The 18,890-nt window shown below is 32.9% G+C and overlaps 1 protein-coding gene across 2 annotated transcripts in view; it reads left to right on the top strand.

Moving 5' to 3' along the window:
- LOC118202189 (uncharacterized) overlaps positions 1-16,831 on the top strand; it is a 115,244-nt gene extending 98,413 nt beyond the window's left edge. For both annotated transcript variants that reach the window (XM_085809583.1, XM_085809582.1), the window contains 3 exons: positions 12,108-12,180; positions 12,319-12,372; positions 16,573-16,831. In XM_085809583.1, the coding sequence (XP_085665709.1) occupies positions 12,108-12,180; positions 12,319-12,372; positions 16,573-16,773 (328 nt within the window). In that variant the 3' untranslated portion in view covers positions 16,774-16,831. The remainder of the gene's footprint in view (positions 1-12,107; positions 12,181-12,318; positions 12,373-16,572) is intronic.
- The last annotated feature ends 2,059 nt before the right edge of the window (positions 16,832-18,890 follow it).

Raw genomic sequence — 18,890 nt, forward strand, 5'->3', positions numbered from 1 at the left:
TTCCTAGTACCCTTCTTAAAAGTTTCTTAATCATCTGAACTATCCACTCCCATCAACCACCCCACTAGGCAGCTGTAGGAATGTTGAAAATCCAATTGAATCCTCATTGTGGAACTTTCTTAAGATAGCTTATCCCAGTCAAGAGACTCCAATGAGTTACTAGCTCCTTTAAAGTTTGTCCCATTACCGCTGTGCAGTTTTTTAGGTATGCCTTGTCTCGCTATAAATCTTTATAATCCTAACAAAAAGCATTGGTGGAAAGGCTTTGAATCAACTCCAGATGAATAGTTCTATGCACAGCGCAAGTGAATAGTAGGATCCAACTCTTACTTCCATCCTTTAAGTGTAGAGGACCGGCTAAATCCACTCCCGTTACTTCAAAAACTAATTATTAACGAGCTCTTGTCATTCAATAGTGGAGCTGGTTCAATTTCCATTTTCTCAATGCAGAATAGCTTTTGCATGTACAAATTTTGTGATAACTCTTTGGACTGTCTTCCTTACTCTCAAAACCCGAAATTGTTGATGAATATCAGCTAGAGCAACTTGTACTCCTCCATGCAGCAGATTCAGGTGATGTTCATAAATTAATTTTTTCCACCAATTCATGATCTGAAGGCAAAACAATTGGACTTGGGAAGTTTTCTTCATCTTCTCTTCGAATAATTTTTGTTTTTAACCTAATCAATCCATCATCATCTAAGAAAACATTAAGGGTTTTTAATTTGTCATCAGTAGATGTTCCATTGGAAGCTTCCCTTTGAACAATTTCCATGAGTATCTTTTCTGAATTTTCAATTTCTTGTGCAGACAACTCTTCCTTCATTATATGCTCAGAATTTATACAATTATTATAGAAAGCAATATCCAGGCTATTAGTCGTAAAATCTTTGAATGCTTGGAAACTCGTCATAAGTACCATAGCTCGTCTGACACAGAAGTGTTAACTAAAGTAGTTTCTCCCTTCTTTCGCTCTTCATAAGCTTCTTCACTATTGGTTTGAATCTGAGATTTGGGCCAGTGGTCTTCGGACTGCTTTAGCCACTCTGGTCCCTGCCCATTTTGATGTAAGGATAAATTTTTTAGTACAACCTCTGGATGGGGGATCTGCCAGATTATGACTCCCAGGAATATGTTTCCATGAATCCACTGAAGTTATACGTCGAATTTCCTGAACTCTATTTTTAATGAAAGTACCTCAATTATCTTCATTCTTAATCCAAAATAAAGCAGTTGAAGAATCTGTCCAATATGTGGTGGGGACTTCTGTCAAATTCATTTCTCTTCTAATGTAAGATATAATGTGTGATCCTACACAACAGGCTAGTAATTCCAATCAGGGAATTGTTGCTTTCGTCAAGGGAGCAACTCTACTCTAAGCTGGAATTAAAATGAACTTTGACTTCATCACTGTTTTCTTTACGAAGAAACACAACTGTGCTGTAAGCAGATTTACTAGAATCTACAAAAGTATGAAGACATAATCCTTCTCAGAAACCATCACAATCAGCATATCTTGGAACTTTAATTTCCGATAATAACTCAATGTCTTCCGTCCACAGTAAAAACCTTTTACAAACACTTTCAGGACATAACTCATCCCAGTCTGATTTAAGAGTTCAGCTTTTTTGTATTAGCATCTTCATGCAGATTGTTACTCGGCACATTCCAGTGGGATCAAAAATACTGTCGGCAGCTGAAAGAATAGTTCTTACAGGTTCTTTCTCAAAGGAAAGTAGTAAACAAAAAAATGATATCTTTATTTCAGTCTCACAATAATCCAAGAACGGGAGAATCCTTTTCCCTTTTATTTCCCATCTATGTAAGAAAAACATGCTGAAGTTAGAATTTGTTTATCCTCATGTACAAATTGCAATAGTTCCTTTTCATCAGATACAGATATTACACTGTTGTCCACATAAAAGGCATTTTTTAACTCCGGTACATTCGGTATTTTTTCCCTCTCACCTTAAATACTTCACACGTTTGAATTTTTATCAAGATTTTAATAATTTGCATTCTCTTTCCACATGTTCAGTTCATATTTGCATTTATTATGATTGTTATGCCTATATTATGAGCATATGTATGAATATTTGTAATAATATAGTTGCAGTAACTGCTGAGGTATAGGTAAACTTCCAAAAATCGGTAAGTGTGTTTTAATACAGATTAACTTTCTAAGGAATAATATTCAGAATGGCTTAAATGAAGGAAAAGTAATCAAACAGTAATTTTTTTTTTTTTTTTTTTTTTTTTTTTTTTTTTTTGCCAATACATTATACAGTATGGAGGTTGGGAGGTTCTCTCCTTTCTCCACAAAATCTCAAATATTGAAACCGTTACATTTCGCAGCAAAACAAGCAACGGTCTTTTTTAGGGGGGTTGCTTTCCAATCTGGGTTGCATAGGACTAAAATTTCTGCGGTCTACTAACCCAAGCGAAGAATGATTCTATTCCGGAAATTGAACGCAGCCTGTTCTGTGTAGAAAGAAAAATACCCCAGATTGGCCAAGTCTCTTTCTTTTCTTTATTTTGTTCTTTATTTTCTGAATACTGGCAGCTGTTGATTCCGATTGTGTAATATCATGTACGGAAGAATTACGGCCCACGTATTGCACAGTAACGTTTGCGATATTTTGCAGAGATAATGAATTTTGATGTTCAGTCTGAGATTTGTTTATGAACACTTAAAATTGTTTTACTGTGTTTGCTAAGCAGAATATTTTTCAGTTCCATTAGTCTATTTTTATATGATGCACATATTGAAATGTCAAAAGCATTTATTTAGCCAAAAAATCTTAAAGAACAGCTACAATCTACCCCTCCTTGCTCCTCTTTTTCCAGTTACGCTTGACTGTCCGGAATATTTGGCAGTTTCCGAGTATACGGGTTAGTTAAGCTCTTACTGTTAAAAGGATGACTGCAGGACTGCAATTTCCCGTCTTCTGATTTCAGAAATGTTCCTCTTTTCTACTTAAATTACTTTGCTTGCAATATCTGTTAAGGGAACATTGTTATACAATGAAAATTTAGAAAATGTTCAGAATTTGAATTTAAGTTAAATTATTTAAATATTAATACAAGCAGAAAAATAAATTGTATTTATTATTAGGTGTCAAGCAAATACAATAAATATGGATTATTATTATTTATTTTCTCTATTTTGAACTGAAATTTCGTCATTAAATCTTGTAATATAGTTTAGTTCTGCATAGTTCCCCCCCCTCTCATTGTAAAGGAGTTCTGTAAATTGAACTGTTATTTAAAATTAAAAAAAAAAAAAGTAATTGTTTTCCATTGCTCAGGTAATGCTCATTCTCTCTTAATAAATACAGCATTTCTCATATTTTAAATTACAAGTCTAATTTTTCTTTTAAAGTTCAGTTGTGCATAATGTAATTAGACAGGTACTTATTTTTTTTCTGAAAATGTGCTTGAAAAGTGCTTATTTTTTTTAAACTAAAATGTGGCTACGCAGCCTGAAGAGGCATCGAAAACAGGTTGAACGCTTGTGTTGGAGTTTTTCTTGAAAACGCCTCAATGGGTTAAATAATGGCATGGAATTTTATTTTCTTCCTCAAGTGGTACTTCTTCAATAATATTCTCCGCTAACCATTCCTGGAAAACAGCATCATAATCTGAATATCCGCCTTCCTTAATAAGTTTCTCCACAGTTGATGTACATCTGCACTCTGCAATCAATTTATTTTCCTTCAGAATCTCCTGTTCTAACCAAGGCAGCTTCACGATGTACTAACCTTCTTTATCCCTGCTCACTGCTTGCTAGAACTGTTGCATAACTAATTGATGTGTCTTTTCTTTAGATTTTATTTCAACAAGATCTCCAGTACCTAGGGTATCCAAGTTCCACAGATCAGCTATTGATGCATTTTTTATCAGTACAGAGGTGCTAACAGGGTTCTCATCAAATGTTTTCCCCCATAATCAGCTAACCCAAAAGCATTTTGTATGCGACTAAGCCACACTTAAGATAATGAGTTTTCCTGATAAACAGATAACCACAAAAATCAGCTCCAATCAATATCTCGATATCAGGAAATTTCTCTCCATAATCATTAAGCCATATCTTCTTTTCCTTTAACTCTTTTTCCCATAATCCTCCTTTGTTTAATCACTGAATTTTTCCACAATTAAGATTGTTTTAGAGTTTCTATTTTACAGGAAAATGTATTGTTTAAGGACTCAATGTCAAGTTTATACTGACGATGCTCCTTCATCTCTGTCATTAATTCTCCGAAAAGTGTGTGAATCAATAACATGTAACCATTTGGTTCTATACCGATCTCTTCTTCAGTTGTCTTCAGTATGTATGAATATTGGGAACCGCTATCAATGAGTACCCGTACTTGTTTTTCTTTATTTCCTTATTTCAAACTAATCTATAACGTTTGAAGTAGAACTTCACCAGAGTAACAATGATTTGACAGGCTGTTATCGCTCGGTTTTGATTCTTCAGATTTAAAAGAATTATTAATTAATTTGTTAGTTTTCAGCTCTGTACACATTAAAACTAAATATCCTTTTCCACAAATAATACATTTAATATTTGTCTTGCAAAATTTTGATCAATGTATGCCTCCTAAACATATAAGGCAGACTTTTTTTATCCTTTAAGATACCTTATTTCTGCAGGAAATTCAGAGTTTGAGCCTTAAAACAATCTGCTCTAGTGTGCCTTTTCACAAAATACACAAGCTATGTTTTCTTTTCTCTTTTCGAAAACTCCTGAAAATAAATCTGCAGCTGTTGGTTGATTAAAAGCTTTAGTCATCTTTTCTTTCTCCCCTTTTTCATATTTATTTGGAAACCCAGATTCCGCTAATAGAACTCGCTTCTTTTCTTCTTACTTCCATTTTCATAAACGATAACAAGGTTTTTAGCTTTTCACTGTATGGATTCTCCACTGACTCATCCAGTGTACTAACTATCGGATTTCGCAACCACACCCTAAAAATATCCTGTGGTATGTAAGATTCAATGAGAGAGAAAAGCATGGCAGAATATTTATCCAGAGTCAAACCAATGGATTCCAGAGCTCTCAAATAGGATTCCTGTTTTTCATACAGTCTAAAAGTGTCTAATTTTCAATTATTGCCTGAAGCATTTTTTATGACTAATTTCTGTGGTAACTTCTGAACTGAACCGTTCTCGTATGTAGAACTCAATAAGTAATTCATCTCAACCAAAACAAGATTTTAGGCATTCTACCACGTATTATACTTTTCACCTGTTGGTGGATAATTGTTAACAATATCACAAGCTCTCGTGTCCTCAAACATGCATTGTATTAAATACTGAACTTTGTCCTCATTTTCTATATTTTCATCTTCATGAATTCTTTGGAATTGACTCCAAAAGGAGAGCCAGTCCTTAATTTCACTGGTAAATCTAACAAGTTCAATCTTTGATAATTTCAGTTTCCTTTTAACTTGAACGTGAGAAGAACAAACCAACTGGTTACACTCATCCTTTAAAATTCTATTCATACAAATGTCTACTTTTATTGTAATATTATCCATCTTCTCGTCGCATTCTTCAATAATCAAATACTCATATTTTTCTGCAACTCAGTAAATCATTTTGTATTGAAACTAAAAAGCTGAGCAAATATCCTTTTTAAACTAGCAAAATTTTATCAAATTTAAGCAGCACTAGGTTTTTCCTGATTTAATAAATCACTCAAGGCAATAAAAGTTTTAGTAAAATTGGCTGTAACAGGTGAGCATTTCTTTACTAATAATTCCATGCTTAAAAGTTTAACTGTATTTACTTTCAAAACCAATATAACGTCCCCGTTCAGCATTAATATTGCATTGAACCTACCTGAATATTATTTTGTTCAGTCGTTCTTCTTGCCTTTAACCCTTTGTGGCTCAGTGTTCCGCTACATGGAACACTCAAATTGAATCGCTTCTGAAACCCTTAACTTCAACCGTAAATAGATAAAAATGCCTTTATAATATACTTTGAACTTTTCTTTTTAAACAGTAGATAGCAGCATATCACAAGGAGACACAGAATTTTCATTTATTTTGTGTTATTAAAATCCACTTTTTCCCAAGTAATTTTCTCTATTTTTTTAATGATATAAAAAATTGTATTTAGGAAAAAAATAGGCATAATTTTGCTGGCTGTACTCCAAATTATTTGTTCTATATTTTTTTTAATCTTTCATACAAAACCATATGCAGAATCATTGAATAAACCCGGGTGTTCCATTAGCGAGAACACTGTGCCTTTAGTGATCTCATGCTGTTACGAATCAGAGCATCTGTGCTTATAGGAGAGAACATCCGTTGTTTACGTTTTCTGTTTACGTTGTTTGTTTGGGGGGGAATGAATTCAAACAAAGCAGTATTGAGGGGTGTTTTGTGTTATGAAAGCCCTAATATTGGCATCTCGAATTTTTTAGAGTAGTTTTTAGGCGGGAATTTTATTAGTAACTTGACTCATCTTTACTTAGACCTGCGCAAATTTTTTGCTGTCGCTTTTTAGTCTTATTCCCGTTAATTTCAATAATTGTGTAGATGTTTTTCGTATATGTATATATTATAGGCTTATTTTTCTTTATTGTTAATATTAATCGTAGTTAACTTTTTTAATATTAATTTTCCATAAATGGCACGGAGAGGTCTAATTCTTTCTGAAGCGCTAAAAGTGTTTCATGAATTACCCTCGGACTACAGCTCAAAGAGTTCCATTTAAATTTGCTGTGTTCCCTCTGTGCCATGAAAGCGTCAGAGATAACTTTGAAGAGGCGACTTCCTGAAGAGGCAACTTCCTTCAAGACCTGAATATACTCCCAGGCATAAAGTAAAGGTTTCCATTTTAAAACGCTACAGTGTTGAACACATACCAGTGAAGGGTACACGTAGACGATGTGCACATTGTAGCATGAAGCAGAAGCCCGCACAAAACAAGTTTTACGTGCAAAGCCTGCAAAGTTGCTTTGTGCTTCCATCAAAAAGGTGTGACTTACTTTGAACAATTTCACGAAGCTAAGAAATAGGAAAATTTGTAAATATTTTTGTATATAGGACTTGTGTATATAGATATTTATCTCATTTATCCATATATATTCAGGAATGTTGTGTATATCCAGGAAACCGTGTATACAGCCATAATACAGAGTTTTTTCATTCTTATACAAACACTTCTACTCATTTTCATGCTTCACTGCAATGCTTGCTTAGTCGCACTTTTAAAAGCTCTGGTGGCGCAGTGTTCCACCTCATGGAACAACCATAGAATTAAAACGGTAAGTGCATTTTTTACAAAATTTCCCTTAGGACTAAATAGACTGCATACTTTTTTTGTTGAAATTGCGATGTTAACGTATAAAGCGCCGCAAAGGGTTAAATTAAATCTGGCTCTATTCCATAACTGTTGAAAAGAAATATTTTAAATACACAATTACATTTTCTTGCATAAAATAGCCAAAACTTTTATTTGCTTACACACTTAAGGAAATTAAAACATTATTTTAATCTTTCTTACTGTTGTCAAGCTACAAAAACAAAACTCCGTCTAAAATAAAAGGAAAACAACAGCTGTTTGATATTGTTAACAAATATAAATCATGGAGCTCGCAACATCAGGAAAGAAACAATAGTTATCCTTCTACTAGTAGGATCTGCTTATGTTCCTTCTATTTTTAAAGACCTATGATATTAGATAATATATTTTTTTGTAATTACTCATTTTTTAAATATATCACTAAGTATGAATTTTTTTTTCTATGTTGTAGCCTGCATTATTGTAAAATACTAATCATTTTCATTGCTTTAGGGGAGTTTCGCATGGCTGGTCTAGAAAGTTGGTAATTTTATATGAGTATGTGTGCATATGCATATGAGAAAGAGAAGGGAAAGACTGAAGTTGATTGGGCATAATAGGAATGTATAATAATATATTGGTACTTAACCTATTAGTCAAAAATGAGACCCAGAGCTTCATGGGAATGTCCCTTTAATTAGTGATAAATCATTGCCTATTGCATGCAATGCCCTTTAATTATTGGTATTCATTGCCATATATTGGAATGGAACTGCAGCTGTTTTATTAATTTCATCTATGAAATGAAAGTGAAAAATCTAAATGATACTTGTTACTTAAAAAAAAAAAAAAAAATCGTAAGTTGGAATTTGTCTTCGTCATATGAAGATGCCATGTGCTCTACCTCTGGTATGTTTTTGCCTGCAGTTAATCAGAAATCCTCAAAATGAAAATTATGGTAAATGTTTCTGTCGTTGCTTTGTTGAGGGTACTTTGAAAATGTGATACCGGTTTTAATATGTGGATCTTCTTCAGGACAGTTGAAGCACTGTTACCATTCTTCTAAGAAAGCTTCATAAACAGAGCCCGGTCTGTCATTTTCAGAGTCATGGCGAGCTTCTTAGATGTGGAATAATGGGAATTGCATGTATGCTGTTTTTCTTAGGTCTGAATATGTGATGGGCATGTCACATGTTTGAGTTAGCATATTGTGACAAGCACAACATCATCTGTTGATAAAATATTGAACATTTTTTTTTTTTCTTTTGCCTGATTAATTCCCATTTCTTTTTGTATATTCAAGTCACTTTAATCAGTGGTTCTATTTTAACAGCCTTTTAAAAGTGGGACTTTAATAATAATCACCATGTATTTACACGTACTAAAAAGTTGCAATTTAAATAAGGGAAGAATTATTCTCTTTCCCCTGTGGAAAGCAAATACATAAAAAAATAAATGCTATAAGTGTGAAAAATGTTAGTATAATAAACAAGCAAAAGCAAATTGAAAATCGGCAAATTGGCAGCTATTAGCAATCGGAAGGTCTGCAGTTAAAATCCCAGCAAGGGCTTTCCATATTTCTTTATGTTTCCGGGCTTCAGAAAGTTTAAAAAAAAAAAGACTGCTGTGGTTCCTGAACTTAAAATGTAGTGTGTGATAATTCGTCACCATCAGGATTTGGTGATTGTGTTCCCACTTACCCAGTCTCCCTTTAAATGGGAGAGAATTCAACTACTGGCTTATGTTTCTTGATTGCCATCTAGTGAGTTACAAGGGAACTTCAGAAACGGTCAGTCTTGAAAACAACTCACATGAGCGAGTAAAACGTTCAATATAAAAGGTGACTGCCCTTCAAAGAGTTAAATCAGTGCTCAGTTATGTTCATTGTAAATTAAATACTAAAAAAATGAAGGAAAATAGTAAAATCGCTAAACCTGTAAGGTATTTTCTCCCTCCTTTTTGCATGCCTTCATGGAAGTGTGCCCAGCTATTTGCAATCAGAAGGTCTGCAGTTAAAATCCCAGCAAGGGCTCTCCATATTTTTTCATGTTTCCTGGCTTCAGAAAGTTCAAAAAAAGACTGCTGTGGTACCTGAACTTAATGTAATGTGTGATAATTCGTCACCATCAGGATTTGGCGATTGCATTCCCACTTACCCAGTCGCCCTTTAAGTGGAAGAGATTTCAAGCTGTTTTCTCGCTCGTTGTGTGCTTTGGGATGTAATTTAACTCTTTGAAGGCCAGTGTTACCTACAGTAACCAACTTTTCTATTATTGTCAATGTTTAATGTTCCAAATATTTTTACATGTTAAAAAATGTAAGAAACTGTTCACATTCATTCAATATTATGTTTTACTCACTCGTGCGAGTGGTTTTCAAGATTGGCCATTTCTGAAGTTCCCTTGTAGCTCACTAGATGGCAATCAAGAAGAAACGTAAGCCAGTAGTTGATGCAGCAATTCGTCTTCAAGAAAATAAGCATCAGCCATTGCAGACAACATCACATCCAAGAAAACGCTTGTAAGAACAGTGTGGTAATGCAGCACATGCAAAGTTGCACTCTGCTTGAAACAGCAAAACTGTTTCCTTGAGTGCCATAGAGACTGATTTGTAGGGATGTGTTCTGTAGGCAGTGGTCACTGACACTATCCACCTGATGTGGTCATTTGTTTCACACGTCTTGGACAAAATATGTGTAATTGTCGCAAATAATTTCATTGTAACACCTGATATAGTAAATAAAATGAGTTTTGATGAAAAAGATAATTGCCTTTTCCTGCCCTCAAAGAGTTAAAGCATATAGCAATCATGTGGGCCAAAGCTCGAATTCTAGCTAATGCACTGCACATTTCTTCATGTTCCTTAGCTTCTTCAAAAAGGACTCTGCTATCAAGAATCTAGTTTATGTTGTGATATTATGCTTCATCAAAGAACTAGTACAGTCAAAAGTCTTTAATCTGGATTCATTGGGACTTCGGCGATTCCGGATTATCGTTTTTTCCGGATTATAGATCATCAGTTTAAACCTGGTAAGATGGCATGCAGAAATTATAAAATTAAAAATATGAAACCGTAATTTATGAAATAAAGAGCAATTATGATCTAAAGGGTATCAAAATGTACAAAAAGAAAAGCTTAATATTTATTTGTTTACTTTATTAAACATTTCTTTCAACGCGCGCACGTGTAAAGCATACATTACACATAATCATAATTATAAAATTGCAACCAGAAAACTATTTGATGTGTATTCGTAATATTTTTAATGACGAGGAATTTGATTTAATCATATCAAAAACGGAGTACATCGAGATGAAATACTACATTTAGTAAGGAATTATAAGCCGAATAAAATAAAAACATCTGCCCTGAAGATAAGGATAGTGCTGACAGATCAACTTCCAGTTCATTGCGCGCCGCGACGTCCCCCCCCCCTCTTCACAGAGCAGCATGAAATTGATAAACAGATTTTGGAATTGTTAGAGAAACAAAGGCCATTTTTTGCAGCAACTCCACTTTTTGTTTGATGGACATCGAAACATGCTTTCGCTTTGTAGATCCTTTTGCAGCTCCAGATCGGAAATTCTTTTTGACATAATCGAAAGTTCAAGCTTACTTTTATAAAATTGCTCTAAGAGTCTGCAAAAAATAATAAGCCGGATCCAATTCAAGGATTAAGGAACAACGCAATCTGCAACATTAACTGAAATAGATAATTGGATAATTTTAGCTTAGCTTATACTGCCCGTTATACATTAAATGCGCATGCGTAAATGTATCATGCACATGCGTAAACTCATTATGCGTTTACGCATGCGCAGAAAGTTTGTAGTTTTGAGGTCCAGATCATTCCGGATTATGGACGTCCGGATTAAAGACTTTTGACTGTAGTAAGAAACTGCTGAGACAAATACAAACTATGAATAAAAACTGGCTAAGCAAAGCTGCCGTTTTGAGAATGCGGTAATTGGATTAGTCAGTGCTATCCTTAAACCTTGCTCCTAAATTATATAGTGAACAACATAAAGTGGGTGTTTTGGAGGGTAACCATAATATTAAAATAACATTTGAGAAAATAAAGAATTCTTTTATAAATCTACCTCTTACGTATTAGCAAAAGAGCCAGCAAAGTGGCTAATAAACATTTACTTTGGATTTGCATTGTCATGATGAAGCAAAAAAGAAGCAGGGGGGAATCACTCAAAAACATTGTAATATTTTACTTTGCTGTAATATTTTACTTATTTATATATCCTGAGATGAACAGATATGAAGTGACCCAATTAGCCACTATGTGAAAATGCTGAGTAAGTGAGCAAAGGACAGAATGTAAAAAATTTGTAGCAAAATATTTTTATATTTTCATATTGCATTCTTCTCATTTGATAATTTTTTTCATGAGTTTTGCTTGATATGAATAACACGTTATGTCAGTTTAAATCTTTGTAGAAGTGAATAAGTCAAAACTTTTCACAGCTTATCTAAATTTTATTTAGCTGTCATTGCACTTAGTTTAACACTAGTTCAATGTCTTTTAATTACTTAGCCATAGTTCTCATAATTCAATGTTGTTAAAAAAGACTGTCATCTAGAAATTTCTGCTTTTAAAACATCAGTCTCTGAAAAGTTTCAAAGTAAGTGTTTCATTGTAACATGTATCTGGTGTATCACACATCTGAATTTTTTAAGAAGTAAATTGCAATAATGTAAATTTATTATTGTCGGATGTTTAATGTTCCAAAAATTTTTACATGTTAAAAAATGTAAGAAACTGTTCACATTCATTCAATATTATGTTGATTCCTTAGGTCTTCTTCTGTTAGAATAATTAGACCCTTTGTATTCGTCAGAGAAAGGGATCTCAGGAGGTTTGCTGAAGAGGTAAGTTGCTCAAATTAAGTTTTAATTTGTTCTTGGAAGAGTGAAATGATCTCTGCTGTTGGATCACTTCCATTTGAGGAATCAAAATGTTAGAAGAATGTTCTAATATACATTATTTATTTTTCTCTTCTTTTTTAGAAAAAACTTCCAGTTATACCAGAAAACTGTCCTGCATGCTTTGAAGCTCCAAAAGTAAGAACAATGTTGTTTTTGGTTACAGTTTTAAAAGTGATAATAATTTGTCGTAGTTTTTGTAAAATTATTACTTGATATTTAAAACAGGAAAAAGAAAAACTAGTTGGATATTAAAAATTAAACACTAGTATTCTTGATAATAGGTACAGCTTTGTATTTTCAAAATTGAACATGAAATATGTTAATGTATCCATATAAAAGGCATGTAATAATATAATTCTATGCCAGGATTTCTTAAACTGCGGTTTGCGACCTCTAAGGGAGTCGTGTGACCTGCAGCAGGGTGTTGCCAAAAATTTTAGCAGTTTTGATATTTCTTTAACTTATTATCAAATTTTTACCAATACCAAATATTTTTATATAATATATCTGAAAACTGATAAACATAAGACAATACAGACAAAGAAAAAAAAATGAAAATGTTTCGACGCATTCTCTTTATAATATAAACGTTCATTTTCCATGCTTTGCACGTAACACTGTCATTTTGTCTGTTACTTATTTAAAATTTTCACATTGTTCTATGTCTTAAAATTAGAAATTAAAGTTAAAGACCTAAAACTGCAATAGTATATTACAGAACAAGTGAAAAAATTGGCATTTTCACTCGCGCATGTGTCGGATTTGCGCAATACTTATGGGGTCGAAATTAACAAATCTTCAATAGCTAATCATAGTTGGAAGTTCAATCACAATTTTGATTTGGGTTCTGCATAAGTTATCTAGAAAGCTGATTCTATTAGCAAATTGGATTTTCTTGAAGCTTTTTACAGTCACAAAAATTTATCCTGTTTTGTCAATGACTTTAATTCCAATCCAGTCTTGCCTAATGCCTTTAAAATTCTACTAATTTAACCCTTCATTTTTTGTTACTATTTCTGCTGACAGATGGCACTATCAGCTCTTCCACTCTTCGCCTGTAGGGTATAAATATGACTAACATTCACCATAGACTCCAACTACTACGGATTCTCCGTAGTTTCTACGGAAATTCATGAAAAACTACGAGCTACAAAAAGTATGGAAAAAACTACGGATTTTACAGAAACAAGAGCAGGAGAACCAGTACGCAAAACGGAACCAACTAATTCATCCGATGATTGGCTGAATACTCATGTTATCATATATCACGTGTTGAGTGCGTTCCTAGTTTTGAAGAATTAGCCAATCGTAGATCAGTAACTCCAACCGTTAACGACTTATCAATAGTTCCACCCAATTGTCTCCCAGGTTCCTCGCTGATGCGTGTTTAGGCTGCATTCGGCTGCATTGTGTAGTTTACGGCGAGAGCTTAGCGTGTGTCTTGTGAACTGTGAATCAGGTGAAAGATTTTTAATCATAATGCTGCCTCGAACGAAGAAGCCAAAATTATCAAAGCAGAAGTTTAAAGATTCATATTCTTCAGAATTTCCATGCATTAAAGCGTCCGAAATTTCTGTGAATCACGCACACTGCAGTGTATGCAACAAAGACTTCTCAGTTGCTCATGGCGGAAAAGATGACTGTAAACGGCATGTGTTTTCTCAAAAGCATATAGAACTTGGCACCGTAAAATCTAAAGAAATAACAAATTTCTTAATAAAAGATGTTGAAACAGATCCTATAAAAGCCGAATGCTATTTTGTTCGTTTTTTAATTGAACATAATCTACCGCTTTCTGTTTCGGATCATTCCAAAGAGCTTTTCAAAGCAATGTTTCCGGATTCTGCCATAGCAAAAAAATTTAGCTCCGGTCATACCAAAACTGCTGCTATTGTGAAAACGCTTGCAGAAAATACTGTTGCTGATATTATAAAATCAGTGTGCAGTACATCATTTTCTCTAAGTACTGATGGAAGTAATGATAACAAACTGTACCCATTGGTTATAACATACTACAGTAAAGAAAAGGGAGTGATAATTACTTCATTGATTTCTATTTTAGAATGCACGAATAATACAGGAGAAGGTATTTTTAATTGTATAAATGAAAACTTTAAAAACAAAGGTTTAGAATGGAAAAATTGCTTATCATTTTCTTCAGATAATGCTAGTAATATGATTGGAAAGTTTAAAGGTGTAGCATCATTTATCAAAATGCATCAACCAAGTATAATCACCCGAGGTTGTCCGTGCCACCTCTTGCATATAGCTGCAAAAAAAGCTACTGAAAAATTAATTGGCTCAGAAATTGAAATGTTGATAATAGATATATATTTTTACTTGGAGAAAAGTTCGAAACGGAAGCATAGCTTCAAAGTTGCTCAACAAATTTTGGGACAGAATGCAAAATCTCATAAAATTTTGAAATATTGCAGTACGAGATGGTTGTCTCTTTTAGAATCTATAACAAGGATTTTGGAACAGTGGGATGCTGTGATAAATTTTTTTGGAGATAAACCAGATAACAGTGAGAATGAAGGAAAGAGATTGCAAAACATTAAAAAAATTTTACAGTCACCGACCACCAAATTGTACTTGTTATTTTTGAAAAATACTTTGCCTTTGTTTATAACAGTAAATATTAATTTGCAACAACAAGCTCCTTATATACATAAATTGAGAAGAGAACTTTTTGAACTTTTAATGAATTTATTTGTTAGATTCGTAAAACCATCAGTAATTTCTAAAGAAAATGAAGATGTTACTCTAACGTCTATTCCATTTCAGAAGTATAGTAAACAAAAAGAAAATGAAACTTTAGTGATTGATGCGGAAACAAGACTATATTTAAAAAATGCCAAGTTGAATGAAAGTGAAGTGAAATCATTTTTCAATTCTGTGCGAGCTTTTTTTGTAACTGCATGTTCATATATAATTGATAAATTTCCACTGAGTGATCTATTTCTAAAACATGCTGAAGTTGCTGACATCAACTTGAGAACTGAAGTCTCATTTTCATCTGTTCTTTACTTGATGAATACTTTTCCATCCATTATTGATGAAAAATGTCTTAATCAAGTAGAAATTGAATTTTCCATGTATCAAGTAGATGATTTGAAAGAAATTGTAGATTTGCGTATTGATATAGCATGGGGAGAAATTGCCAAATTAAAAAATATGAATGGGTGTATTAAATACAAAGTATTGCCTTCTGTAATGCTTGCTGTCTTAATAATACCTCATTCAAATGCAGCTTGCGAAAGAATTTTTTCTATTGTTAAAAAAAATCAGACGGAATTTCGACCAAATTTAGGTCTTAAAACTCTTGAAGCAGTTTTGATTGAAAAAATAAATATGCAGGCAAATGAAGAACTGTGTTATAAAAAAACATTCTCAAAATCAGAACTTAAGCTTGCTAAGCATGCTACATATAAATCTTTGCATTCATAAATTATGCGTATTTTGTTTAATACTTATATGTATCATTCTTGGTTATTTAAATTTTATTTCCCTGTAGAAATCATATCCAGAATAAAGATATGATTTATAGCTTCTGAATTTTCTATGATTAGTAGTGATTTGAAGTACTTTTTATTAGTGAATGCTTGAGGAGTTAAAAGAAAATTTCTAATTAAATGTGCATATAATTTACAAGGTATATTTTTAATTATTCAGTTTTATATGTATATGGATTTTAAATGTAATAAAATTGATTACAATTAATTATTAATTTAAAATTAATGAATGGTTAATTACAACATACGCTACGCGCACATTTTCAAAGTTGTAAAAATGTCGTTCGTGCGTTGACTACTGACAAGGTTTGCTGAAGGTTGGAGTGTATGCATTTACTTTCTCGCTTTTGCAGAATTTTTTTCTCCTGATGAAGGGGGACCTGTTTTGCCCTCGACATCGATTGGAATTTTACAAAATCTACACCGAATACAAGGTTGTCAATAAATATAAAAAGAATAACTTTTTATATGATCTGCGTTGTGAAAAAATTTCAATAAATATATACAGCATATAAAAATTAGATTCTTATATTTGTAGGATCATTTCCACAGTATTATAACTATTCTCCTAAAATTATGTTCCATATTTTTAGAAATTGTATCTTTAAAAATGCATTATTTTCAGCATTTAAAGAAATTAAGACCCTGTGCATTAGAACTGAATTGTATTTTTGTAATTATTTTTACCTTAATATCTTTTTTTTTCCACAAAAAATCACCTTATCTGGTAGTTTTAAAAACTTGAAAGAATAAGAAATTTTCTAATTCTTTTTTTATTTTTATGAATTAATACTAATTAATTAGAATTCATGTGTTGCAGGAACGTCATCGTATGAAGCAACTCCTGGCAGCTCAAGAAATAATGTTTCCTTCTTTATATTTAAGTCTGAGAACAGCTATGCATCCACTAATGGCTGTTAGTGTAACTGGTGCTGAAAATAGATTATTTGGCAAATACAGTATAAGACATTTACTAAATGATAGGACTGAAAGTGAGAGTTCTGTTGAAGCGTTTGAATGATTTTTACTTACTTAAAGTTTTATTTATGTATACCTAATAAAATATTTATGTTTAACAAGTGTATTTGTCTTTTTTCCATAAGTAATAATGGGAAATACCATTTTTTATATGTATTTATTCTTTGGTGGCAGTATTAAATCAGACAAGTTGTTTAATTGTGGTAAAGTGTGCACAGAGCGTCACATTAGTTCCACATGAGTAAAGCGATAAAGCTAACTGACACTTTTTTAGAAGTAAAATTTATCAGCCTCTCAAAATTTACATATTTACACTTCTGCCATGTGATACGGCTCTGGACTTATTTCTGCATAATTTGCCACAACTTTGGAAAGAAAATGGCTTCTGTAACTTTCTGTATTGTCTTGAACATGTGCTTATGTGCTGAAATTGGATTATGTATCTCTCACAAAACTTCTGATCTCAAAACAGCTGTGATGGCTGGTGATTACTTCATAATGCATTTAAGTCCTATTTTTTTACTGCCTCAAAATTCTTTAAATATGCATAAATTTGTCCTAATTCTGCATTCTTTTGTAGTTTTTTATCGGTGTTTCTCTCAAGTCTGTTGTAACAGATTTTAACATATTACAACTGATCTTCTTCCCATACTTGTTTATCCTGTCTCGATAATGCATCTGTAACTCTTTATTTTTCCCCCCAGAGCAATGTTCAAATGTAAAATTATATACAGTCAAAAGTCGTTAATTCAGACACACATAATCCGGAATGATCTATAATCCAGACCTCAAAGCTGAAAACTTTCTGCGCATGCGCCGCGTTGACACATGCGCATAGGCGTTTACGCGTGCGCGTAAGACCTTTACGACTGCGCATATGCGTGTGCGCAAGTGCAGAATACGTTTTCGCGTGCACGTTTAATGTATAACGGACGGTATAGGCTAAAATTATCTATTTCAGTTGATGTTGATGATTGCGTTGTTCCTTAATCTTCGAATTGGATCCGGCTTATTATTTTTTCCAGACTGTAAGAGCAATTTTCTAAAAGTAAACTTGAACTTTCGATTATGTCAAATAGAATTTCCGATGCTGGAGCTCCCAAAGGATCTACAAAACGAAAGTATGTTTCGATGTCCATCAAACAAAAAGTGGAATTACTGCAAAAAAAAATGGATAAAGAGATGAAGAAGGTGACAGAGAGGTTAGTGAAAACAAAAAAATTTCGATTGACAAGTTAGTCGGTATTCTCGGCACAGCAATTACGGGACTTGAACAGCGGAACTTTGTAACTGAACAAGAAATTATGTCTGTTTATAGAATTAAAGAGAAAGTATTAGCACATAAAACGAAGCAACTTAAACAACTTACATTGAAAGAAATGTTTAATATAGTAAACAAATAAATATTAAGCCTTTTTTTTTTTTTTTTTTTTTTTTTTTGTAAATTTTGATACCCTTCAGATCATAATTGTTCTTTATTTCATAAATTACGGTTTCATATTTTTAATTTTAGAATTTCTGCATGCCATCTTACGAGATTTAAACTGATGATCTATAATCCGGAAAAATCAATAATCCGGAATGGCTGAAGTCCCGACGAGTCCGGATTAACGACTTTTGACTGTACCAGGATTTTTAAATTCTACCTAAACATTTTTGGCATCAAGTATTTTATGTTTTCCTACTTGGTTAAACATGCATGATCTGTGAAATTAACTATTGTTTTCTTCTAAAAATAGACCCTAAATTTATTCACTGTGCAGACACAGCAAGTTCTTCTCATTCAGTTATGGAATAGCTCATTTACACTTACTGAAATATGTCATGTGCCCTTCTTCCATTAACATTGCTACTAAGTGTTAATTTTGGCTAATCTTTAAATAAATCTGTAAATTCTCTTATGATACCCATTGTTGTTTTCTAATTTGGAATAGACACAGGCTGTTTATCTATGTATTCTGTCAAACAACAAAAATCAGCATTATGTTTTCAAACCTTCACAGTTTGACGCTGATTTTTGTTGTTTGACTTCAGAATTAGTATTTGTTTCGCGTGTTATTGTGTCTTAATTATTCTGTACTTATTTTTACTGCGTTTTGTTTAGTCTGTGTAACTAACTACCTGCAGGAAATTACCCCCAAAATAGCATTTTTTCTTTTT

Source organism: Stegodyphus dumicola, chromosome X2 (genome assembly GCF_044657685.1).
Source record: "Stegodyphus dumicola isolate Sdum_Otavi_A_Nest chromosome X2, ASM4465768v1".
Lineage (NCBI taxonomy): Eukaryota > Metazoa > Arthropoda > Arachnida > Araneae > Eresidae > Stegodyphus > Stegodyphus dumicola.